Source organism: Oryzias latipes, chromosome 3, assembly GCF_053564925.1.
Source record: "Oryzias latipes strain Hd-rR chromosome 3, Olatipes_Hd-rR_3.1".
NCBI lineage: Eukaryota > Metazoa > Chordata > Actinopteri > Beloniformes > Adrianichthyidae > Oryzias > Oryzias latipes.
Window position 1 is genome coordinate 10,799,659 of NC_136239.1, and position 18,877 is coordinate 10,818,535.

The following is an 18,877-nucleotide window of genomic DNA, read 5'->3' on the forward strand; positions in this document are numbered from 1 at the left end:
GCACCTTATGTAGGAATCCTGGCTGTGGTTAGTTAGCGCCAATTGATTTTCCTTTTTACACAGCGCTCCAAAATCTGTCAAAATGTTTTTTAGTATGACTTTGATAAACTATAAAGCCACACCGCTAAAGGACCCAGCCTGGTCTCCTGAATTGTTGTACACCATCAGTTCCTGACAGAAAAGGGTAGGTTTGGTATAGAAATTATACTATATACTTTATTTTATTTTTTTCAAAGAGGAATTTAAAATTGGAGAGAGAGCAAAGGTCATAGTTGGATCTGCACAAAGTTTTGTCAATATATGAAAGCACTGATGTTTTAACCCTTGTGCTATCCTAGGCACTTTAACATTGGGAGTTGGGTCATCTAGACAGTGCGCTGAACCTTTTTTCTTCAATGATTTGTGAACCTCACTGGTGTCCATGGATTACATGAAATCTTTCCACCTTTATCCACCTTTATCATTGTAGGGAGAACACGTCAATGCAAGGGTGGGGTCATCTAAAATAGCACCTAAGACCACAAACCCCTTTTTACTTTTCTTTAACCAGAGAGCCACAATGAAGGAGTAAAAGATCCAAATGCGGCTCCAGAGCCTCGGGAATGCATACCCCAGACCATGTCTGAATATTTAAACGTTTTTCAAATAAGTGACCTATCTCCTACTTTCTCATGTCTTAAGTAACCATGCAAATTTTTGTTATCTTGCCCTGAGATATAAAATACATCAGCGCTCACTGTATATGAGGTATTTTGTTTTGTCCTCAACCTTTCCTAAATATTTGCCCTAAGTGCGAAGTTTTGCATATTGTTTTGGTGCCCATACTAAGCGATGGACTATAACTTCAGTCATGTAATTAATCCGTGGGTCAAAGCAATACTCAGAAGAAAGTATTCTGCTGGGTTTGTTAAGCCAGAAATACTTGTTTAAATGACTCTCATCATGCCACAAAGCTTCAACATTGTTCAGTTTATCCTCCATTGTGTTCAAATAGCAATAATCTGCCAATGCTTTAACTGCATCACATGACCCTCCAAAGACTGCCGCATGGTAATAGTAATCTCCTTCTTCCATGTAAGCTTTGGATTTGGGGTTTCTATCATAGGTGAACTGTGTCTTTGGAAGTTTGTAATAGTAGACGTGCAGCACAGCCACAGACTCCCCGAGAGCCTCAGAGCCGAAGCGCCCCTTAAATTCCTGATCTACATCCAAACAAAAGACATAATTGAAGTTGTGACGGAGCTCTTTTTCAATTATTTCTGATATGGTCTTCATCCTCATCATTGAAATGTCCTGCCACCTGCTGTACCTCTCCACCTTGATCACTTTCAGGTGTCGCCGGGGAGCTAAAGTGATGTTTGGTACTTTTTCTGGTTGATCAGTAAACACATAGAAGGTTACAGGAAGTCCAACCATGAAGTGTTTTTCTGCCGAAGTCAAAAAGGTGTTTAAGTAAGCGTCCAGGTACCTTAGTAAAGATAGAGAAAATAATGATTATGATGTTTCTTCTGAATTCAATAAAAAACAAATATTTTATTAATTATTGTGGAGCTTTTTTGCTGCCCTTGTTGATTACCCCTAGTACTGTGCATTTTGTTAGATGGGCAGCAAAGCTTGATATGTAAGTTACACACATAAGAGATTTACCATATTCACTAAAAGCAGTGCTAATAATACTGTATGAGGTTTCAGAGTTAACATAACTATTTTGGGTTTTAAAAACTGACACTATCTATGCAACTTTAACACTAAAAACTGTTGAATAACACCCAGAGATTTACTTTTACTCTCCGCAATTCAACTCCTAGCATTAACACCAACACTTGGAAAATGGGGGTGGGGCCATACAACAGTTATTACAGTTATTACAGTTTGAATACAAAGACTTGACACTGGGGAATTTGCTGTGCCTTTTGAGATTTTATTCATTCATAAGACTTTAGTCGAGTAAATTTGATTTGATTCAGGGATAATACTAACAGTGTTTATCTATCAAAGACTTAGAATAAACGAACCTTCCGACTGCAAACACAGTTAGAGCCACAGTTGTTTTTGCCTCCAGGTGCTTCTTGTCATAAAAATTGGGGTCAAACATGAGTTCCCATATTATAGGAGCATTCCATGATGTGCGTGTCTGAACATCTTGCCTGGCCCTAAAATAAAATAAAAAGTAAATGACGTTTAGAAATTTTACATTAAATGTTTAAAACATTTTCTTTTTTTTCAATAGGTAATTTGGATTGCAGTGTGTGTTTTTTCACGAGTGACAGTTAAAGGAACAGTTGGCAAAAAAAGGGAATTATAAAGGTAAACAAGGTTCCAATCACTAATGATCTCTTCTGCTTGGACATAATTAAAAAGTGAAACCAGCTTGGAACTGTAATTTATTTATTTTCCAGCAAAATATACAGAAAAAAAAGATGTTTACACATATTATTTAAAGAAAAGAAATTTAAATAGGGAAAAAAAACAAGACTAGCATAAATCATCCTTTTGTTCTTTCATTTCTAAATCTATAATGTTTAGCATCGTGAAAAAAAGAAAAGAAGTCCAGCTCCTCCAAAATATGTAATATGTTTTTGGTGTTTTGATGTCAAAAGTTTGAATAAATGCAGCCTTTATTTTCACAACACTGAAGTCTCAGAGCATATCTACATGTTTAAATGCACACGTTGCAATAAAGGGGAGCAAAGTAATGTTTGATGTGTGTGGAACAAAATGAGGATGAACCTATCTTGCAATAGGAGACCTGTGTAACTTGAGAAGGTTTAAACAAATTAATGTCGTTGTACACACTAAACCACATTAAAGCTCAGTTGCACAATGAACGCAGCTGAAGCATGCATACTGGCAGAACCCACATTACACTTACAGAAGACAAAACATCAGTTAAAGAAAAGAAAATAGAAAAAGAAAATTCCTGAAAAATGTACACAATATACTAGAACACAATAACTTAAAGAAAAGACAAGGTTTGAAGAGGTGGAAATGCCTTTTATTTCTAATGTGATTTAACAAATTTACTTCAAAACATGATAATCTTTTATAATTAATTTATTGCATTCATCTAATTTAATCAAACAAAACAAACAAACAATGTTTTTACAACTTTCCCCAATTTTTCCATTTTCTTTATTTTAAAAACGTACATAATTCTATATAAATATATTTCCAGGTGGCAGTTGGAATAAATAAGAAGTAAATATAGTTAAAAAAAGAAAACAAGAAAGAGGACTTACTCATAATTGAGTGTGTCATCCAGAGAAACCGTGGGTCTCAGTGTTGCTTGACTTAAAACTGGTAGGTTTTTCAAAAAGGAAACCTTAGGAAAATATTGAAAACTTGATAAAAAAAAAGGAAAAAGACATGTTATTGGTTAATCTTTTTGCTATAGCTTAAATTTGTGCTTAGAAATGTTGGAAACACCAAATGGAATTTTTACATACCTTGCATGTAAAGCAATAAAAGTAAGGACAAGGAGTAAACAGCTGAAAAACACTGCAAAAATCCTTTGCCTATCATCGTGAAAAAAAAGAAAAACTCAACTGTTACACAAATCATATTAAGCTTCATCTTTTATACCTACGGTTATGTGATACAAGTTTTCACAAGTGTTTAATTACTTAGATCAAAGATTATAATTTAATTTTAAATGAAGTTGATAATTCACAAATCCCGGAATTATTCTTGGTTTTTAGATGCAGTTTAAAGTTATTTAAAAACAATTTCAATATTTGTATTATTTATATTGTCTGTTTTCTGCTTTTCTTCAAACAATGTAGAAGCAAAGCTTTTTTAGTTTGAATGCATAGAAAAAAAATACCTCATGGCTTCTCTTTCTTCTGTGCCAAAGTTTTTCAAAGGTGAACGAAAACTTTTTCTAGAACCTAAAAGCACATAAAATACATTTTAACAAGGAAATAAAACAGGTTCCAGGAACAGGTTTTGCATGCCCAGGTGCAGTGAACAAAAGTACAAAAAACTTCCTGAATCAGCGAGACTGTTCTTATAAAAAAAAAAAAAAACAAGCCTTGGGGACATCAAATAATGAATTAAACCAATTAAACATACTCTGCATTACTGGGATAGTACAGATTATGCATATACAACTAAAGCAAAACAACATTTGTCAGAAAAATAGTGTATATATATATATATATATATATATATAAAAAACCATATTTCTAAAGTATGTTCTTAATAACGAGCATCAAAATAGACATTTAAATTACTAACATACTTTTAAGGTACAACTTATTACATTTCACATGTCCCCTTAGAAAAGATGAGAAAGAAAAACTTTATTATACATTCTTTTTTTTATCCCTCTCAGTAAATACACTAAAACAGACAATAGGATTATAATTAAAATGCAGTTTCTTTATATTTAATGTTTATATATGTAAAGATAAAAACATATTTAAATCTAATTGCAAAGATCATAGAAAACAACAAAAACGTGTTCTCCTTTTTATAATCAATGAACTGTTTTTATCACTGAAATATTGTTAGCAAGAATATAAATGGTTGCTTACCTGAGTTTAAATCAGTCCAACAAAAAACTGGTTTCTGTAACTGCAGTATCCTTACCTAGAATCAAGGTCTGTTTTCCGTGACTGTCATTGTCTAACTGTACAGTGTACATATAGACCGACATTCAAACAGGAAGCAATGACAGGCTGTTCAGGTTTCAGAAGATTCAAAATTCATTTGATTACTGACAATCCAGAAGCACTGCTGTAGATTCTCTTCTATCGAGTAGTTTTAAGTATCAAAAATTATAGTTGGGTATTTCATATATATATGTTTTGAGCAGATCTATTTTTATTTTTTAAATGAAGATAAACTTTAAAATGTAGAATTTCATTTCAGTTTTTTTTTGTGTTAAAATCAAACCTCATTTGGAAAATGTGCGCACTGATGGCAATGCAAAGTTAATTGCATTAAAAATTGACCATTAACCATCATTATCCATTAGAAAACATTGAAAATATATTCATGTTTAACATTTTTACTTGTTGATAGTTATTATACAAGTATTTTTATTACATTTTATAGAAAACATTCAACTGATGTTGCTGTCACAACTGAGTCAAAGTGTGCGGAGTGAAATAAACAAGCGGGGATACAGACGATCCTGGCTCCAATGCCAGCGGAAAATAAAAAGCCTCCGAGCCAAATACAAGGAGGTCAAAGACTGGAACAAACAAAGCGGCCGTCAACGCATTATATGTCCGTTTTACGAAGAGCTGAACCGCATTTTGCGGGATAAACCCAGTGTTCAGCCAGTAGAACTGTTGGACAGCTGCTTTGGTCAAGAGGAGCCCTTAGGAGGAGAGCCCAGGTCCTCCAGCTGTTGCGGCTAGCCTGGCTAGTCGCTCTTGCGGTGATACAGGTGGATTATTGCACATGGCCTATAGCTACTGTGACTTAACTTTATAACATTGAAATACGATGTGATTTTCTACAGTTAAAGCTTCTTGGAAAAAAAGCTACGAAAATGTTATGAAAATGCAACAAAAAAGTGATGAATATGTGACAAAAATAAATAAAAAATATGATGGAAGTGCAAAAAAATTTGACAGATGAGTGATCATAGTAAAAAAGTCAAAAAGTAATGGCAACACAATGTTGGATCAGTTTTATAGCTTTCAAATGAGGTGTTAGTCTGGTGTGTACGTTGTAAGCTTTTAGATTTGGGTAAAGCCCAAGAAAATTCACTCAGTTTAAGTGGAAGTTAAGAGGTTGATAGAAGTCTTGGCAACCTGCGACCTAAAACATGTGATATGAAATTAATTTGTTTGAATTAAACGTTTATCTGGCTTCCACTCCTGAACAACATAGTTTTTTTTATGAATGCCCTTAAATAATCCTAATTATTACTAGATATAAACTGGAATGCTTGGTGTTTTTACTGTTGTACTAATAAATCATGGTAATCCTTATTTTGATCTGATTTTTGTTGTAGCTTTTTACAGCTACTACTGACCAAGAGCAGAAAAAGAAAATCAAAGATGGAGGCAACGCTGGATGTGTTTGCTGACAAGATTACCAGTGCCCTTAAAGATGACGACACATATCTTTTGCTGAAGATGCAAGCAGCTCAGCATGAGCATGAACGTAAAATGTTCGCCATGATAACTCAGTTTATGGAGAGATCAATCCAGCCTCCACAGCCACCTTTATACCAAGCACTAATTCAGCCCTCTCAGGTTTACAGCTCAATTTGTTCTCCTACTCATCATTCCACACGGTTTCCTGTGGCTTCCTGTCCAGCCCCTGACCTTTTTTCAAAATTTAAATCAACCAATGCCCTTCAATAATACTCATCCACATCCTCATCTCACTCAGACATTTTTCCAGTCACCGTTAAATACTCAGGGTAAACAGGCTTTCAACAACGAGGATCATCAGCCACCTTCCCAGTCTAAAGATGATGTAACCCATTTTGTTGTCTCAGTGTTGGCTAAAGAAAAGCTGAGTCAGTGCTTCTCTGACTCTTGATGGCTGCACATCTACAAATCCCCCTCCTTCAGCCCATCTCTCAACATGAGTTCCACCAGCCTCTTCATAATTCTCCCTGTGCATTTCACACACGTGTTGGAGTGGGCAACATGCACCGATTACGGTGGGGATGAGGGAAATATCCACATCGAGCCGTTTAGCAAGGCACCTCCACCGGCCCTTCAGTCGGCCGAAGGCGCACTCCACAGTCATCCTGGCTCTGCTGTGGCGCTCATTGAAGTTCTTCTGCTCAGCTGTCAGGGTACCTGTGTCACAGTACCCTTTAAATAGCCAGCTTCGAAGGGGATAAGCCGGGTCACCAAGCAGCATGATTGGCACTTGAACGCCCATTACCTCCTCAGTGCCCTGTGGACACTGTTAGTAAACTCTGACTGACTGATGGACAGTGGCGGTTCTACACTAACTTACTCCCTGGGCGAGTAACTCCCCCCCCCCAGCACACATACAACATTTGACAACATCCCTTTGAGTTCCCTATCTTTTATTTGGCTATATTACAAAGAGAATACATTAATTTTCTAGACTCGTATTGCAGGGGGGTCAAACTCAGGCGCACAGGGGGCCTAAATTAAAAACACACTCTAGGTTTTGGGCCAAACAAGAAAAACATTTACTGAACACACTAAAGCTAAACTTTTAAACCTTTTAAACCTTTAAAACTGAACTTTTTGAACATAAATATGAATAAAAACAAATAGGAACATTAATCCAGAATAACTTAAGTTAAACCTTAAATAACGTATAATATTTTGTTCTCCATAAAAATACATTCAGTCAAAATTATACAGATATGAACATGCTGCAGAAAAAAAAACCAAAGCCTGGAAATCTTAATAATAAGAAATAACAAATCATGTATTTCTGTTTTCTTTGCTCCTTTATAATTTATAAATAATTTATTTTATATATAATTTATTATTGGCATCATTTTTAGCAATCAGTTCATTTCTTGGTGTGTGACATCCTGTGTGTGTCCTTGTAAAACATTTCAGAGGGATTGGATCTAAAAAAAAAATTATTGTGAATATAATTTTTAGGTCTTATGAAACATTAAAAACTAAATCATAGAACTCGTCAGTGGGATTACTCCAAAGATATTTTCCATTTCCCTAATTTTGTGCAACACCAACAGTAGAAATCCTCCAAAAAATTCATAAAAATGATCTATAGTTTATTTTTTATCTCAAAAAGTGCAGCTGTTTTTCTGAATTACCTGCTGTCTATGTCAAATACTGACACCAATTAAACCACAGAAAAGACACGCAATAAAAATATCTTCAATAGTTGGTAAATAATGACATTATTAACATGAGCTGCTGAGTGATCCAACATCACGTGATGATCCAGGTGTTGCGTAATGTAGGCTGCACTCCTCGCAGCTGCACCCACCACCCCTTCCCTTCCTTCTGACACGGCTCCGTCTTTATGATTGGAGCTGCGACCTAGGGATGATTGTTAGAGTGAAAAAGATTCCCAACTACCTGTGTTACTGTATATTTACCCAGCCACCAGTGTGTTGCGCCCCCCTCTCGAATTTTTTGACTAGTTATGTTCCAAAGACTACGGTGGCCGAGAGGTGCAAGAGACGCTTACATTTAAGATACAGCAACAGCAAATCCCAGTACAAATGAACAAATACTGAAACACAACAGCAAATACTGAAACACAACAGCAAATGTTGAAACACAACAGCAAATCACGAAACACAGCAGCAAATCACGAAACACAACACCAAATCATGAAACACAACAGCAAATACTGAAAAAAAAACAGCAAATCTTGGAACACAACAGCAAATCACGAAACACAACAGCAAATCACGAAACACAACACCAAATCACGAAACACAACAGCAAATCACGAAACACAACAGGAAATCATGAAACACAACAGCAAATGCTGAAGCACAATAGCAAATCATGAAACACAACACCAAATACTGAAACACAACACCAAATACTGAAAAAAAACCAGCAAATTTTGGAACACATGTGATTTGGTGTTGTGTTTCGTGATTTGGTGTTGTGTTTCGTGATTTGGTGTTGTGTTTCGTGATTTGCTGTTGTGTTTCATGATTTGCTGTTGTGTTTCGTGATTTGCTGATGTGTTTTATAATTTGCTGTTGTGTTTCGTGATTTGCTGTTGTGTTTCATAATTTGCTGTTGTGTTTCGTGATTTGCTGTTGTGTTTCATTATTTGCTGTTGTGTTTCGTGATTTGCTGTTGTGTTTCAGTATTTGTTCATTTGTACTGGGATTTGCTGTTGCTGTATCTTAAATGTAACTGTGTCTTGCACCTCTCGGCCACCGTAAAAGACTAAAGCAAAGAGGTGTGGGCGCAAGTGTCTTGCAGCAGAGGGCGGTGGTCACGTGCACGTTGGGTCTGCTGTGTCGGATTGGAGAATTGTGGGAAATAATCCCCTTTGCCTGCTCTTGTTGAAATTGGGTTGAGCACGGGTTTTTCTTCTGCCTAATTCCTTTTCATATGGCTGTTTTACATTGTTTAACTCTTAGTTATTTCATCCCCTTTTTTTGTTATGTTTGCACCACAAGTGTGGAGAGGGGAGAGGATGAAGACAGGAGTGCGATATTCAGTGTCAGATGTGTCAAAATAAAAGCGCAAAGTGCCAGCTGTAGCAGGAGTATCAAAATAAAAGCTGAAGTCTTCGCTTTGATTTAGCTTTCCCAAATGTGTTACGCTGCAGGCACGGAAAATGCCGCCCCCTGTTGAGCGCCGCCCTGGGCCACCCCCCACTTCGCCCATATCAAAAACCGCCACTGCTGATGGACTTTTTGTTTCACTTTATGAGCCAATAGTTCTGTATATGACATGAGTTCAAAAATAGACCATTCATTGCAGTGCGCCATGTAATCCGCTTTACACTGAAAATACAATAATCATGCCTCTTTTTGTGATCTTTCCCTGAGACTGAACATACATTAGCTCCTTCCATTGAGTATTTGATGTGTTTTGTCTCAAAACTTCTGTAACCCTTGTGCTATCCAAGGCACTTTAACATTGGGAGTTTGGTCATCTAGACCTACTAGACAGTGCGCTGAACCTTTTTTCTTCAATGATTTGTGAACCTCACTGGTGTCCACATGAAGTTTTTTCACATTTATCCACCTTTGTCATGGTAGGGAGAACACGGCAATGTAAGGGTGGGGTCATCTAAGATAGCACAAGGGTTAAACATTTGCCCTAAGTGCGAAGTTTTGTATATTGTTTTGGTGCCCATACTAAACGAGGGACTATGACTTCAGTCTTGTAATGAATCAGTGGGTCAAAGCAGTACTCAGAAGAAAGTATTCTACTAGGTTTGTTAAGCCAGAAATACTTGTTTAAATGACTTTCATCATGCCACAAAGCTTCAACATTGTTCAGTTTATCCTCCATTGTACTCAAATAGCAATAATCTGCCAAAGCTTTTACTTTATCGCATGACCCTCCAAAGACTGCCGCATGGTAATAGTAATCTCCTTCTGTCATGTAGGCTTTGGATTTGGGGTTTCTATCATAGGTGAACTGTGTCTTTGGAAGTTTGTAATAGTAGATGTGCAGCACAGCCACAGACTCCCCGAGAGCCTCAGAGCCGAACCGCCCCTTAAATTCTTGATCCACATCCAAACAAAAGACATAGTTGAAGTTGTGACGGAGCTCTTTTTCAATTATTTCTGATATGGTCTTCATCCTCATCATTGAAATGTCCTGCCACCTGCTGTACCTCTCCACCTTGATCACTTTCAGGTGTCGCAGAGGAGCTAAAGTAATGTTTGGTACTTTTTCTGGTTGATCAGTAAACACATAGAAGGTTACAGGTAGTCCAACCATGAAGTGTTTTTCTGCCGAAGTCAAAAAGGTGTTTAAGTAGGCGTCCAGGTACCTTCAGTTAAAAAAAAAAAAAAAAAACAATCATTAGGGTTTTATTTTAAGGTTAGTATTTAGAAAAAAATTAAGAAATACATACATAAAAAAATTGCCCGTGCTTGTTTTATGCTGTCATGTTCATACAAGTTGTTTAAAGGGGTAGGCATGTTTGTAGTCATTAGCAAATAAGAAAAAAAAGGATGGGAAAGAATGTATGTTTTTACACCAACTCCTTGTTTTACAGGCTAGTCGATTAATAGAAATTTGTTCACACAAGTTCAGACATGGATATTTTAAATTGCTATTGATAAAATAATTGCTTTGGTAAAACTGGGAATGAAGCATGAAGCCCGGTCATCATTTTTGTCATTTGCGCTTCATCAGAAAATGAACAAAGGTGCTCAATGTTATGAGCTCTCATCTTTTCTGTTCCTTCTAGCCTGCCTGCCTCTTAATGATGAGGCAGACTCTCATCATTAAAGTCTAAGGCAGCCGTTTTTTCCCCGGGATGGGTGACCCTATCATTTGGTAATGCCTTAGTCACCTGTACAGGTACTTTTTGATTGATTTGATTGATAGATTTGCCTGTGGACCCGCGGACAACCTGTATCCACCCATAAGGGCAGTTGTGACTAACGCATAAGCTTTAGTAGCTAATTTATAAGCTAGACAGGCAATTTGCAGAAACACACCCTGAAGTTTGATGTCTGAAGGTGTTGAATGGACTTGCAAATATGTGTAGGTGTGAACAAACAAACCTCCCCACAGCAAACACAGTTAGAGCCACAGTTGTTTTGGCTTCTTGGTGTCGTCTGTCATAGAGATCTGGGTTAAACATTAATTCCCAGACAATAGGAGCATTCCATGATGTGCGTGTCTTAACCTCGGGTCTGGCCCTAAGATATGAGAAAAATAATTTTAACAAATGTTTTCATATGAACAATGATAACATAATCTTTTTTTGTAAATTAACAGTTTTGCATTTAAACATAAATACAATCTTGAAGCCAAGCAACAGCTTCATTCACAAACTGCAACTGTTTTGGAAATATTTGATACATTTGGTCTGAACAACAGACATTTTATATATTTTCCGTGGCTTTGAGGACTCATAGGGAGAAGCCGATGCATCTTACTCGTACAATGCCCTTAAGATGCATTAGTTAGTTGAATTTAGTGTTCCCCCACAGATACGCTAGATAGTTTTACGCTAGATACAAGATACTTTTGCATCCAAAGGAGGTGCTGCGGGGGAGTAGGGGAGTGCACGACGGCTGCAAAGAAAGATTTCACAACTATTTCCACCGGTTCCTAAATCGCTATAACCTAAAAATGATGGATGAAACCGGCATCGTCTGGATGAAGTAGGAAGCACAGGCTCTTGGTTTTAAGACACAGAGAGACAAAGTGACACTTCTAATGTGTGTTATAAAGTACGCTACAGTAAAGTCTTCTGAATGAAAAAAAAAAAAAAACTCCTTTTGCTGAGAAATATTTCAATGTGTTCTTTAATAAATGTTTTACAAAGCATCAGAAACGTTTCAGAAGTGTTTTTAACAAGTAAGGATCAATGACGGACATTCATCAACCGTGGGTTGGGGTCGGGGGTGGTTCTCCATACTTGTGGATTCTGCAAATTCGCTTGAGTCTCTGATCCCCCACCCCAACGTATACGAGGGGTAATACTGTACTTGTCCCTCAATAACACAAATGCTGCATGCACAGGGTCTTCATGTGATCTAAAAGGTACCAAGAGATGCCTACAGGATCCTCACACAAACTACACAGTTTAATTTTCCCATTTTTAACAGTCAGGCTGATCACTGAAGCACTAATGGGCTATTTACGCAGTCCTCAGAATTGGGCGGGTGGATGGAAAATCTGTATGACATGCCTGCATTTCATCGACCATATTTTCACGACTATAAGGCACACTTAAAAGTCTTAAATTTTCTCCTGATCTGACAAAATGATGGAAGTGGTTGACTTTTACCAGCATCCTGTTTAGCTTAAGAAGAAAGTTTAGCATTGTGTTTAGTTTTAAAAATGTTAGGCCTCTCATGAAGAGAAAACATTCAGATTCAGTGTTCAAAGACAATGTCTTACCCAAAACTAAGTGTGTCATCCAAATTGACAGTGGCCCCCAGTGTTGCTTCATTGAAAGATGGTAGGCTCTCCAAAAAGGAAATATTTGATGAATACCTGTCTTGCAAAATAAAACAATAAACACAAAACTATGAGGTTATGTTTTTGTTTCACCTGCTTAACCACAAAAGCTCTTGTAAAATGAATGCATCTGCCACAAACCATGAATGCATTGAGAGAAAACCAAGAATAAGGAACATGGCGCCACTAAACATCCCACCTATCTTCTCCATGGTAATGCACCCTCTGGAATAAAACAAATTCAGAGTAAAAACCAAATTAAGAACTATCACAATAAGTAACATGTCCATGTCTTATTCTTTAGCAGGGATTTGTCACAATTGGTGCAACTAAAGGCTGCAGAAGATGATACAAATTCTAGAATGGTTTCTCTTTCTTTTCCCAGTTTATTGATTTGCAACTTTATTTGAAACAAAATACATTTTGTTTATGTTTGTGCAAGAGCAACTGTAAATCTTGAATATAGCAACATGCATGGTAAATTTTACACAAAAATGACCAACATGTGGAAATGTTAAATTTTAACAAAGAGATTACTTAGTTTGACTACCTCTGCAGTGGAAATGGATTTAGATTCCTCCCTTGTTGTCTTTTGCCTGACCTGTTTTTTTTTAATCTTCAGACATCCCCAATGTTTATTCTATGGTCGCCGTGACAACACGAGCTTGATTGGCTGCAGGATGTCCATTAAAAAGTAAAAAAGTTCCCTAATAAAATTAAGTAATAAAATAAAAATGTTGACATACTATTATTTATCAAAGGTAATGGTGGATATTTCTTGCAATAAAAGCAATCTGGTAAACTACTTGTGGATTTTGCTTCTTTTAAACAAAGTTTTGCTTCATCATCTGGACTAAAACAAGTCGTAGGCATAAAGCATAGTCTCTAAAACTATGCTTTATGCCACTTAACATGATGTTTATATGCCACTTTTTCCATTGTAGTAGAGCAAAGACGGTGAAAGCTCTGTGAAAGCTTTATCATGACTGATCGTCGTACCGCATCTCAAATAGTCTACTTCTTAAAAAACGACTACAAAATTACAGTACAGGCATTAATTTTTTATTTAATATTTATTTATTTCCTAAGAGGCCATGGCGTAAGCGGTATGATGCCCTTTCCTCTATAAATAAATGGCCTTTGTCTATTCATTTCTGAAAATGGACACTGGGTTATTCCTTACATATATCACAGTTGAAAAGTGCTCGTCACTCTTCGACTTTTGTTGTTTCAACCAGTGGTGGTTCTACACTGAATTACTCACCGGGCAATCAGCCGTGTGATCACTGCCATGCGGAAGTGCAGATGTTAAAAGCACCATGTAGCAGCACATTTGTCTGGTTACACTGATTTCCTTTATGTGTGAGTCTCTAACCTTGATTGGCAGAGAGGGTTTGATGGGGAACCTTGATTGAAATTACAGCACAAGTTCCTTAAAAACTGCTATTTTTGGATAATTGCTGTGTCAGAAAAAATGTACGGGAATTGTTTGAATTTGTGGAAGTTGGTGCAACTGCAACATTGCAAAATCCTGGAGGGATTGATCTTCACCTCAACTAATGTAAAGTGTTTTATGCTAGATGACAGGTTTTGAAGCTTCAACGGAAAAATGTTGAATTATAATAAGCTGTATTAGTGAGACTTGCAAAACTTCTTTAAACTATTTAAAGAAATGGAAGACCTTGTTGATGAAGAAATGTAAACAGCTGCCTCAGCTACAATGCATTTTCATACGTTCAGCAACATGAAGAATGTGCAACACCAATAAGTAGGAGAATGTGAAACAATACCTCATGACGATCAGAGAAAAATCTAATATTGTTCTTTAATTCTTAGGAGAAAACCGGCCTGCAAAAAAGAAAAAATAAACAATAAAAAAAATGATATTTTTATAATTAAAATGCCATTCTTAATAAAATAAGGCACTCTTTCTACTCATGCAGAAGAAAACAAACTGGTTCTGGTTCCAGCAGGGGATAATTTATTCAATTTATCTATACACTTTTTTAAATCTTGTAGAATTGTGGTTTTTATGGTGTGGCAAATAATATTCTGTTTAATTTAGCTATTATGACTTTTTAAACCCTTTTTCCCCCTGCATGTATACTTTTCTGACGGTTGGACATATCGAACACAGCTCAGTGGCCTTGTGGTAGAGTGTCTGCTCTGAGACTGAAAGGTCGTGAGATCAAACCCTGACGGATCATACCAAAAATGTTATGGATTAGAGTTTTAAAACCCAGACGCAGAGAAAGACTTGGACACAAAAGAACAAGTTGAAGCTTGTTTAATGACAACAACAAAGAATCACCTCACAAAAGGGAAAAACGGGGAAGGTCAGTACATCAAAACTAAGGAACAGCGTGTACAACATGAAATGATATTTAAACAGCCCACAAAACACTCCGACACAAAATTAAAACAAGGGGACTTAAATGGGCTGACAACTTAATCAACTATCAGCTGTGAACACCTCAAGCAGGAAGCACAGGTGATCAGCAGAAACCAAAGCAGACCTGCACCAGATCAGGAAGTGAAAACCAAGAACAAAACAAGCAGAACGTGTCAAAAGACTCTAAGACTGGAACCCAGATACCTCCCAGCTTGACACTCAGCATTAGGGGTTGAATGGGGGGGGGGGGGGGGGGGGGGTGTTAAACCAACAAATGCTTCTCAAGCATTGCTGTGTACAGCGCACGGCTTGCCGACGGGGATGGAACAAGTTTTTCCTATTTATGCGTGACGGTTAAAGATCGTTGAACTGTTAGACCCTTCTGACAGTTTACCATCAAGATATAAATGTGTTCTGAAATGTCTTTTAACCATCACTGAGGCACAGGGCCCTTTGTTTCATGACTGACAGACCGGTTCCACTGACACGACAAGAAAATGTAAACAGGAAAGCAACACAGACCAAATATTGCAATGTTTGTCATTTATTTTTTCCTTATTTTTATTGCAGCATGGAAAACATATAATGTAGTTTATTTAATGCTAACTTAATAATATAACATTTTTCTAACTTATTTGCACTATAGAAACTAGTAAGAGCATGTATAAAACTACAGTAAAGTCAAATTTGAAATGTTTTATGACTTCTAATAATAAGAAAAACATTTTTTTAGTATTTTTTACATTATACTTTTCTAATAATGTTTATTGTAAAGGAAAAAAAAACATATTTTTAGCTTTTCTGTGCCACCTTCCTGTTCTTGTGTATTTCTTTTTCTCCCCATCTAGAAACAGAGCATTTTCCTAGTACTTGTACTTATTGAAATTACTAAAAAGGCAATTCATTATTTCTAAGTAAAGGTAGTTAAGTAAAAATAGATATATTAGAAAAAGCCTTCAAAAATTGCTAATTGAGTAGAATATAGAACAAAACAGAAACAAATTTTCCTGCAGAAAGTGTTTTGTCTATTTTGTTTATAAAAATTAAATGTTCATTGTACAAAAAACAAAACCTTTTTTTTGGGGGGGCATTTCTCTTTTATTTTACCCTAAGAAGTTAAGAAATTTCCATTGAAAAAAATAATGTAATTAAAATATATGAAGCCTGAGTTGATTTGCTATTTTACTAAGGACAAGACATACAAAATCACATCTTGTTAATTTTCTTCCTTTTTTAGGTGCAAAACCAATTTAAGAAAGCTTTATAATCTCTTTGGTAGAAAATATAGAAAAATATAACATACCCAGTAAAAGTCTGTTGAGAAAAAGAAAAAAAAAAAATAGTTTTCTATGAGCAGGGACTCCACCGAAACCTTCAAATTGCACAACAGTCAAAGTCAACTAAAACTTAATTTGTGTCGATAGACATGTTACAAGGCGAGTTGCACTGTTGGGTTTGCTGGGTGTGGTTTTATTGTTTTGAACATTTTTTCGTTGTGTTACATCAGAAATCCGGCAGAAAGAAAAGGTCCAGTCATCTGAGTGTGACATGAAATCAAAAAAGGTGTAAAGATTTTGTTAAAAAGTAACAATGATTTTGTCTAATCTTTTTTTAAATTGAGATCAGGTTTTATTCTCAAGTTCTCAAGTTCTCGAATATGAAAAAAGGAAATAGCAACATTCACAGATGTCACAAACTTGGCAATTGTTCCTCGCTGATATGCAAAGTCTAGAAGTGGCAAGAGAATAACTTGAGTGTTGGTCGTCACTATTTATATCTGAAATTGTCATGTTTTAGTTAAGGAAGTTTCCATTCTTTCTTTTTTTTCCCTTTTTATGTTTTTTTTTAATTCCGAGTAAAAACAACACGAAAACAAACAACATCTGAACTTTTGCAAAGACGGATGAGTTAAAGTGCCTAGGGTAGCACAAGGGATACACATATAAAAACATAAAAGATAAAAAGCATAAACCACGTAAAACAATCATCTCAAGCCCAATAAAAGCAGTTTCAGTTAAAATGGTTTGCAAAAATAAGAAAGTTTTCAGTTGACTTTTAAAAAAATTTACAGAGTCCAGGGAACGCAGGGACAACAGGAGCTCATTCTAGAAAAGGAAAGCGTTTTTTGCAGATTTGGTAGCTCTGCTGAGAAAGTGTGTGTTTGTGTTAGCCTGGGGCCGGTACTGACAGCATAGACTGTTCCTGGAAGGGGCTGTTTCTCATTTATTGAGAATGTGAGAACCCAGTTGTTTTTGCGGATTGGGATGGGCTGGTGCTCAGAGAGCAGAGTTTTAGAAGAATACTCAGAGATGCATGAATGGAGCAAAATACGGCTTTGAGGTTGTTTTTCATAAGGAATTAACATTAGAGTTTTCCATGATAAATGCCCTTTAAACAACAGCTAATTGCATTTTCACACAAGTTTCACGTAACAGAATTACAGTTTCCTTATATGAAAGAAGGCTACCTTAATACAACACAGTATAATTGTATCTTGCTGTCATTATAGGCAATGAAAATCTAAAGGATCTGTTATAACATGAAAACCAGGCATTTTGCTCCCCCAGGCTACTGCAGCCGGTTTAACCATTACTAAGGTGTCTGTATTAACCCTTTGATGCGTAACATATCCACACCCCCTCTAATGCGCAACATGGGTCTAAAATGACCCACATTCATTTTCTATGTAACTTTATGATGGCAGAGTTTTTATTTTGATGTATCTTTTAAAATATATATTTTTACTGTTTATTATTCCAAGTATCTTTTACATATCTTCTTTTTTATTAACCCAGATTATTATTTCCACTTTTCCTTTCCTACTTTATGGAAAAGAAAGTTTTTTACAACAAATTTACATACACGGATCAAAAACGACCCAGTCATTCAAGTGTGATTTTCATCAAATTACTTAATACTATAATATTAAAATTTGTTTTGAAGTAATATTTTTGCAATGAGTTGGGCCAAACATTTATGTCTGTAACTCTTGTGCTGTCCTAGGCACTTTAATATTGGGAGTTTGGTCATCCCCACAAGAAAGTGTGCTTAACTTTTTTTCTCTACACCTTTATCCAAGTTTGTCATGGTGGAGATAACATGTCATTGTAAGGGTGGGGTCATAGAGTCAAGAGTAAATTGAAACATGGTTATTTTCATTTTGGAACAAATACCCCTGATAACATAACATGTCTAACAATCTGAACGGTATCAGTAGTTTAACAACTTTAAACTGGTATGGCACATCCGTTTACACACGACCTTTGTTTTTACATGCCTCACAAATTACAATTTGATGTTTGTGCTCTTTGCACACAGGTCTTGTGCAATGAGAACACCAGCTTTTGACTTTTCTGTCTTTGGAAACTGGGCAGATCGCACACCTCTTCCTCTTGGTTTGGACCTCCTGTCTGATGTCCTCTTTAGGCTGGATGGTGGCTCTGTTTGTTTTTGTAAACCCACATCTTCCCATTAATAATAATGGATTAAATTTATCTGCGCTTTTCCAGACGCTCAAAGTTCTTACAATGTGTCCATTATTGATTCACTCCTCATCCATACTTGGTGATGGTAACTACTAATGTAGCCACAGCTGAACCGGAGCAGACTGACAGAGGCATGGCTGCCAGTTGGCGCCTACGGTCCCTCTGACCATCACCAGGATGTTCATGCACAGTCACACACCAGTGGAGCCACACTGGAGGCAGGGAGGGTGAAGTGTCTTTCCCAAGGACACAGCAACAGTTGACTGTGGGGAGCGGGGATTGAACCGCCAATCTTCCAATCATTGGCCGACTTGCTCATCCACCTGAGCCACTGCTGCCCAAACATGCTTTTGGAGTTGGGGCGTGCCCTCAAATGCCTCTTCATATGTGGTATGACAAGCTCTTTGCCCAGCTCCTTGAGTAACCCTTGTGCTATCCTAGGG

At 36.6% G+C, this 18,877-nt stretch overlaps 2 protein-coding genes across 2 annotated transcripts; both read right to left on the bottom strand.

Moving 5' to 3' along the window:
* Positions 1-248: 248 nt before the first annotated feature.
* Positions 249-6,856, bottom strand: LOC101158589 (alpha-1,3-galactosyltransferase 2-like). The gene is made up of 6 exons (XM_023952364.2): positions 4,536-6,856; positions 3,824-3,887; positions 3,447-3,515; positions 3,240-3,341; positions 2,016-2,153; positions 249-1,468 (listed from the first exon to the last, which is right to left on the bottom strand). Exons 2-6 carry the CDS (start codon positions 3,826-3,828, stop codon positions 787-789), a joined length of 996 nt encoding a protein of 331 aa, XP_023808132.1. The 5' UTR covers positions 3,829-3,887; positions 4,536-6,856; the 3' UTR covers positions 249-786.
* A 132-nt stretch (positions 6,857-6,988) lies between these two features.
* LOC110014315 (N-acetyllactosaminide alpha-1,3-galactosyltransferase-like) lies at positions 6,989-17,514 on the bottom strand. Its single transcript, XM_020701116.3, has 6 exons — positions 16,253-17,514; positions 14,348-14,405; positions 12,699-12,782; positions 12,498-12,593; positions 11,150-11,287; positions 6,989-10,407 (listed from the first exon to the last, which is right to left on the bottom strand). Exons 2-6 carry the CDS (start codon positions 14,350-14,352, stop codon positions 9,726-9,728), a joined length of 1,005 nt encoding a protein of 334 aa, XP_020556775.2. The 5' UTR covers positions 14,353-14,405; positions 16,253-17,514; the 3' UTR covers positions 6,989-9,725.
* Between the last annotated feature and the right edge of the window lie 1,363 nt (positions 17,515-18,877).

Excerpts from the sequence above, each read along its gene's own strand:
- LOC110014315 (XM_020701116.3), bottom strand. Across the intron at positions 12,594-12,698 it reads TTTCTCTCAATGCATTCATG|GTATTCATCAAATATTTCCT; the intron begins GTTTGTGGCAGA and ends TTTGCAAGACAG. Across the intron at positions 10,408-11,149 it reads ACTGTGTTTGCTGTGGGGAG|GTACCTGGACGCCTACTTAA; the intron begins GTTTGTTTGTTC and ends TTTTAACTGAAG.
- LOC101158589 (XM_023952364.2), bottom strand. Across the intron at positions 2,154-3,239 it reads GATGACACACTCAATTATGA|GGCCAGGCAAGATGTTCAGA; the intron begins GTAAGTCCTCTT and ends ATTTTATTTTAG. Across the intron at positions 1,469-2,015 it reads ACTGTGTTTGCAGTCGGAAG|GTACCTGGACGCTTACTTAA; the intron begins GTTCGTTTATTC and ends ATCTTTACTAAG.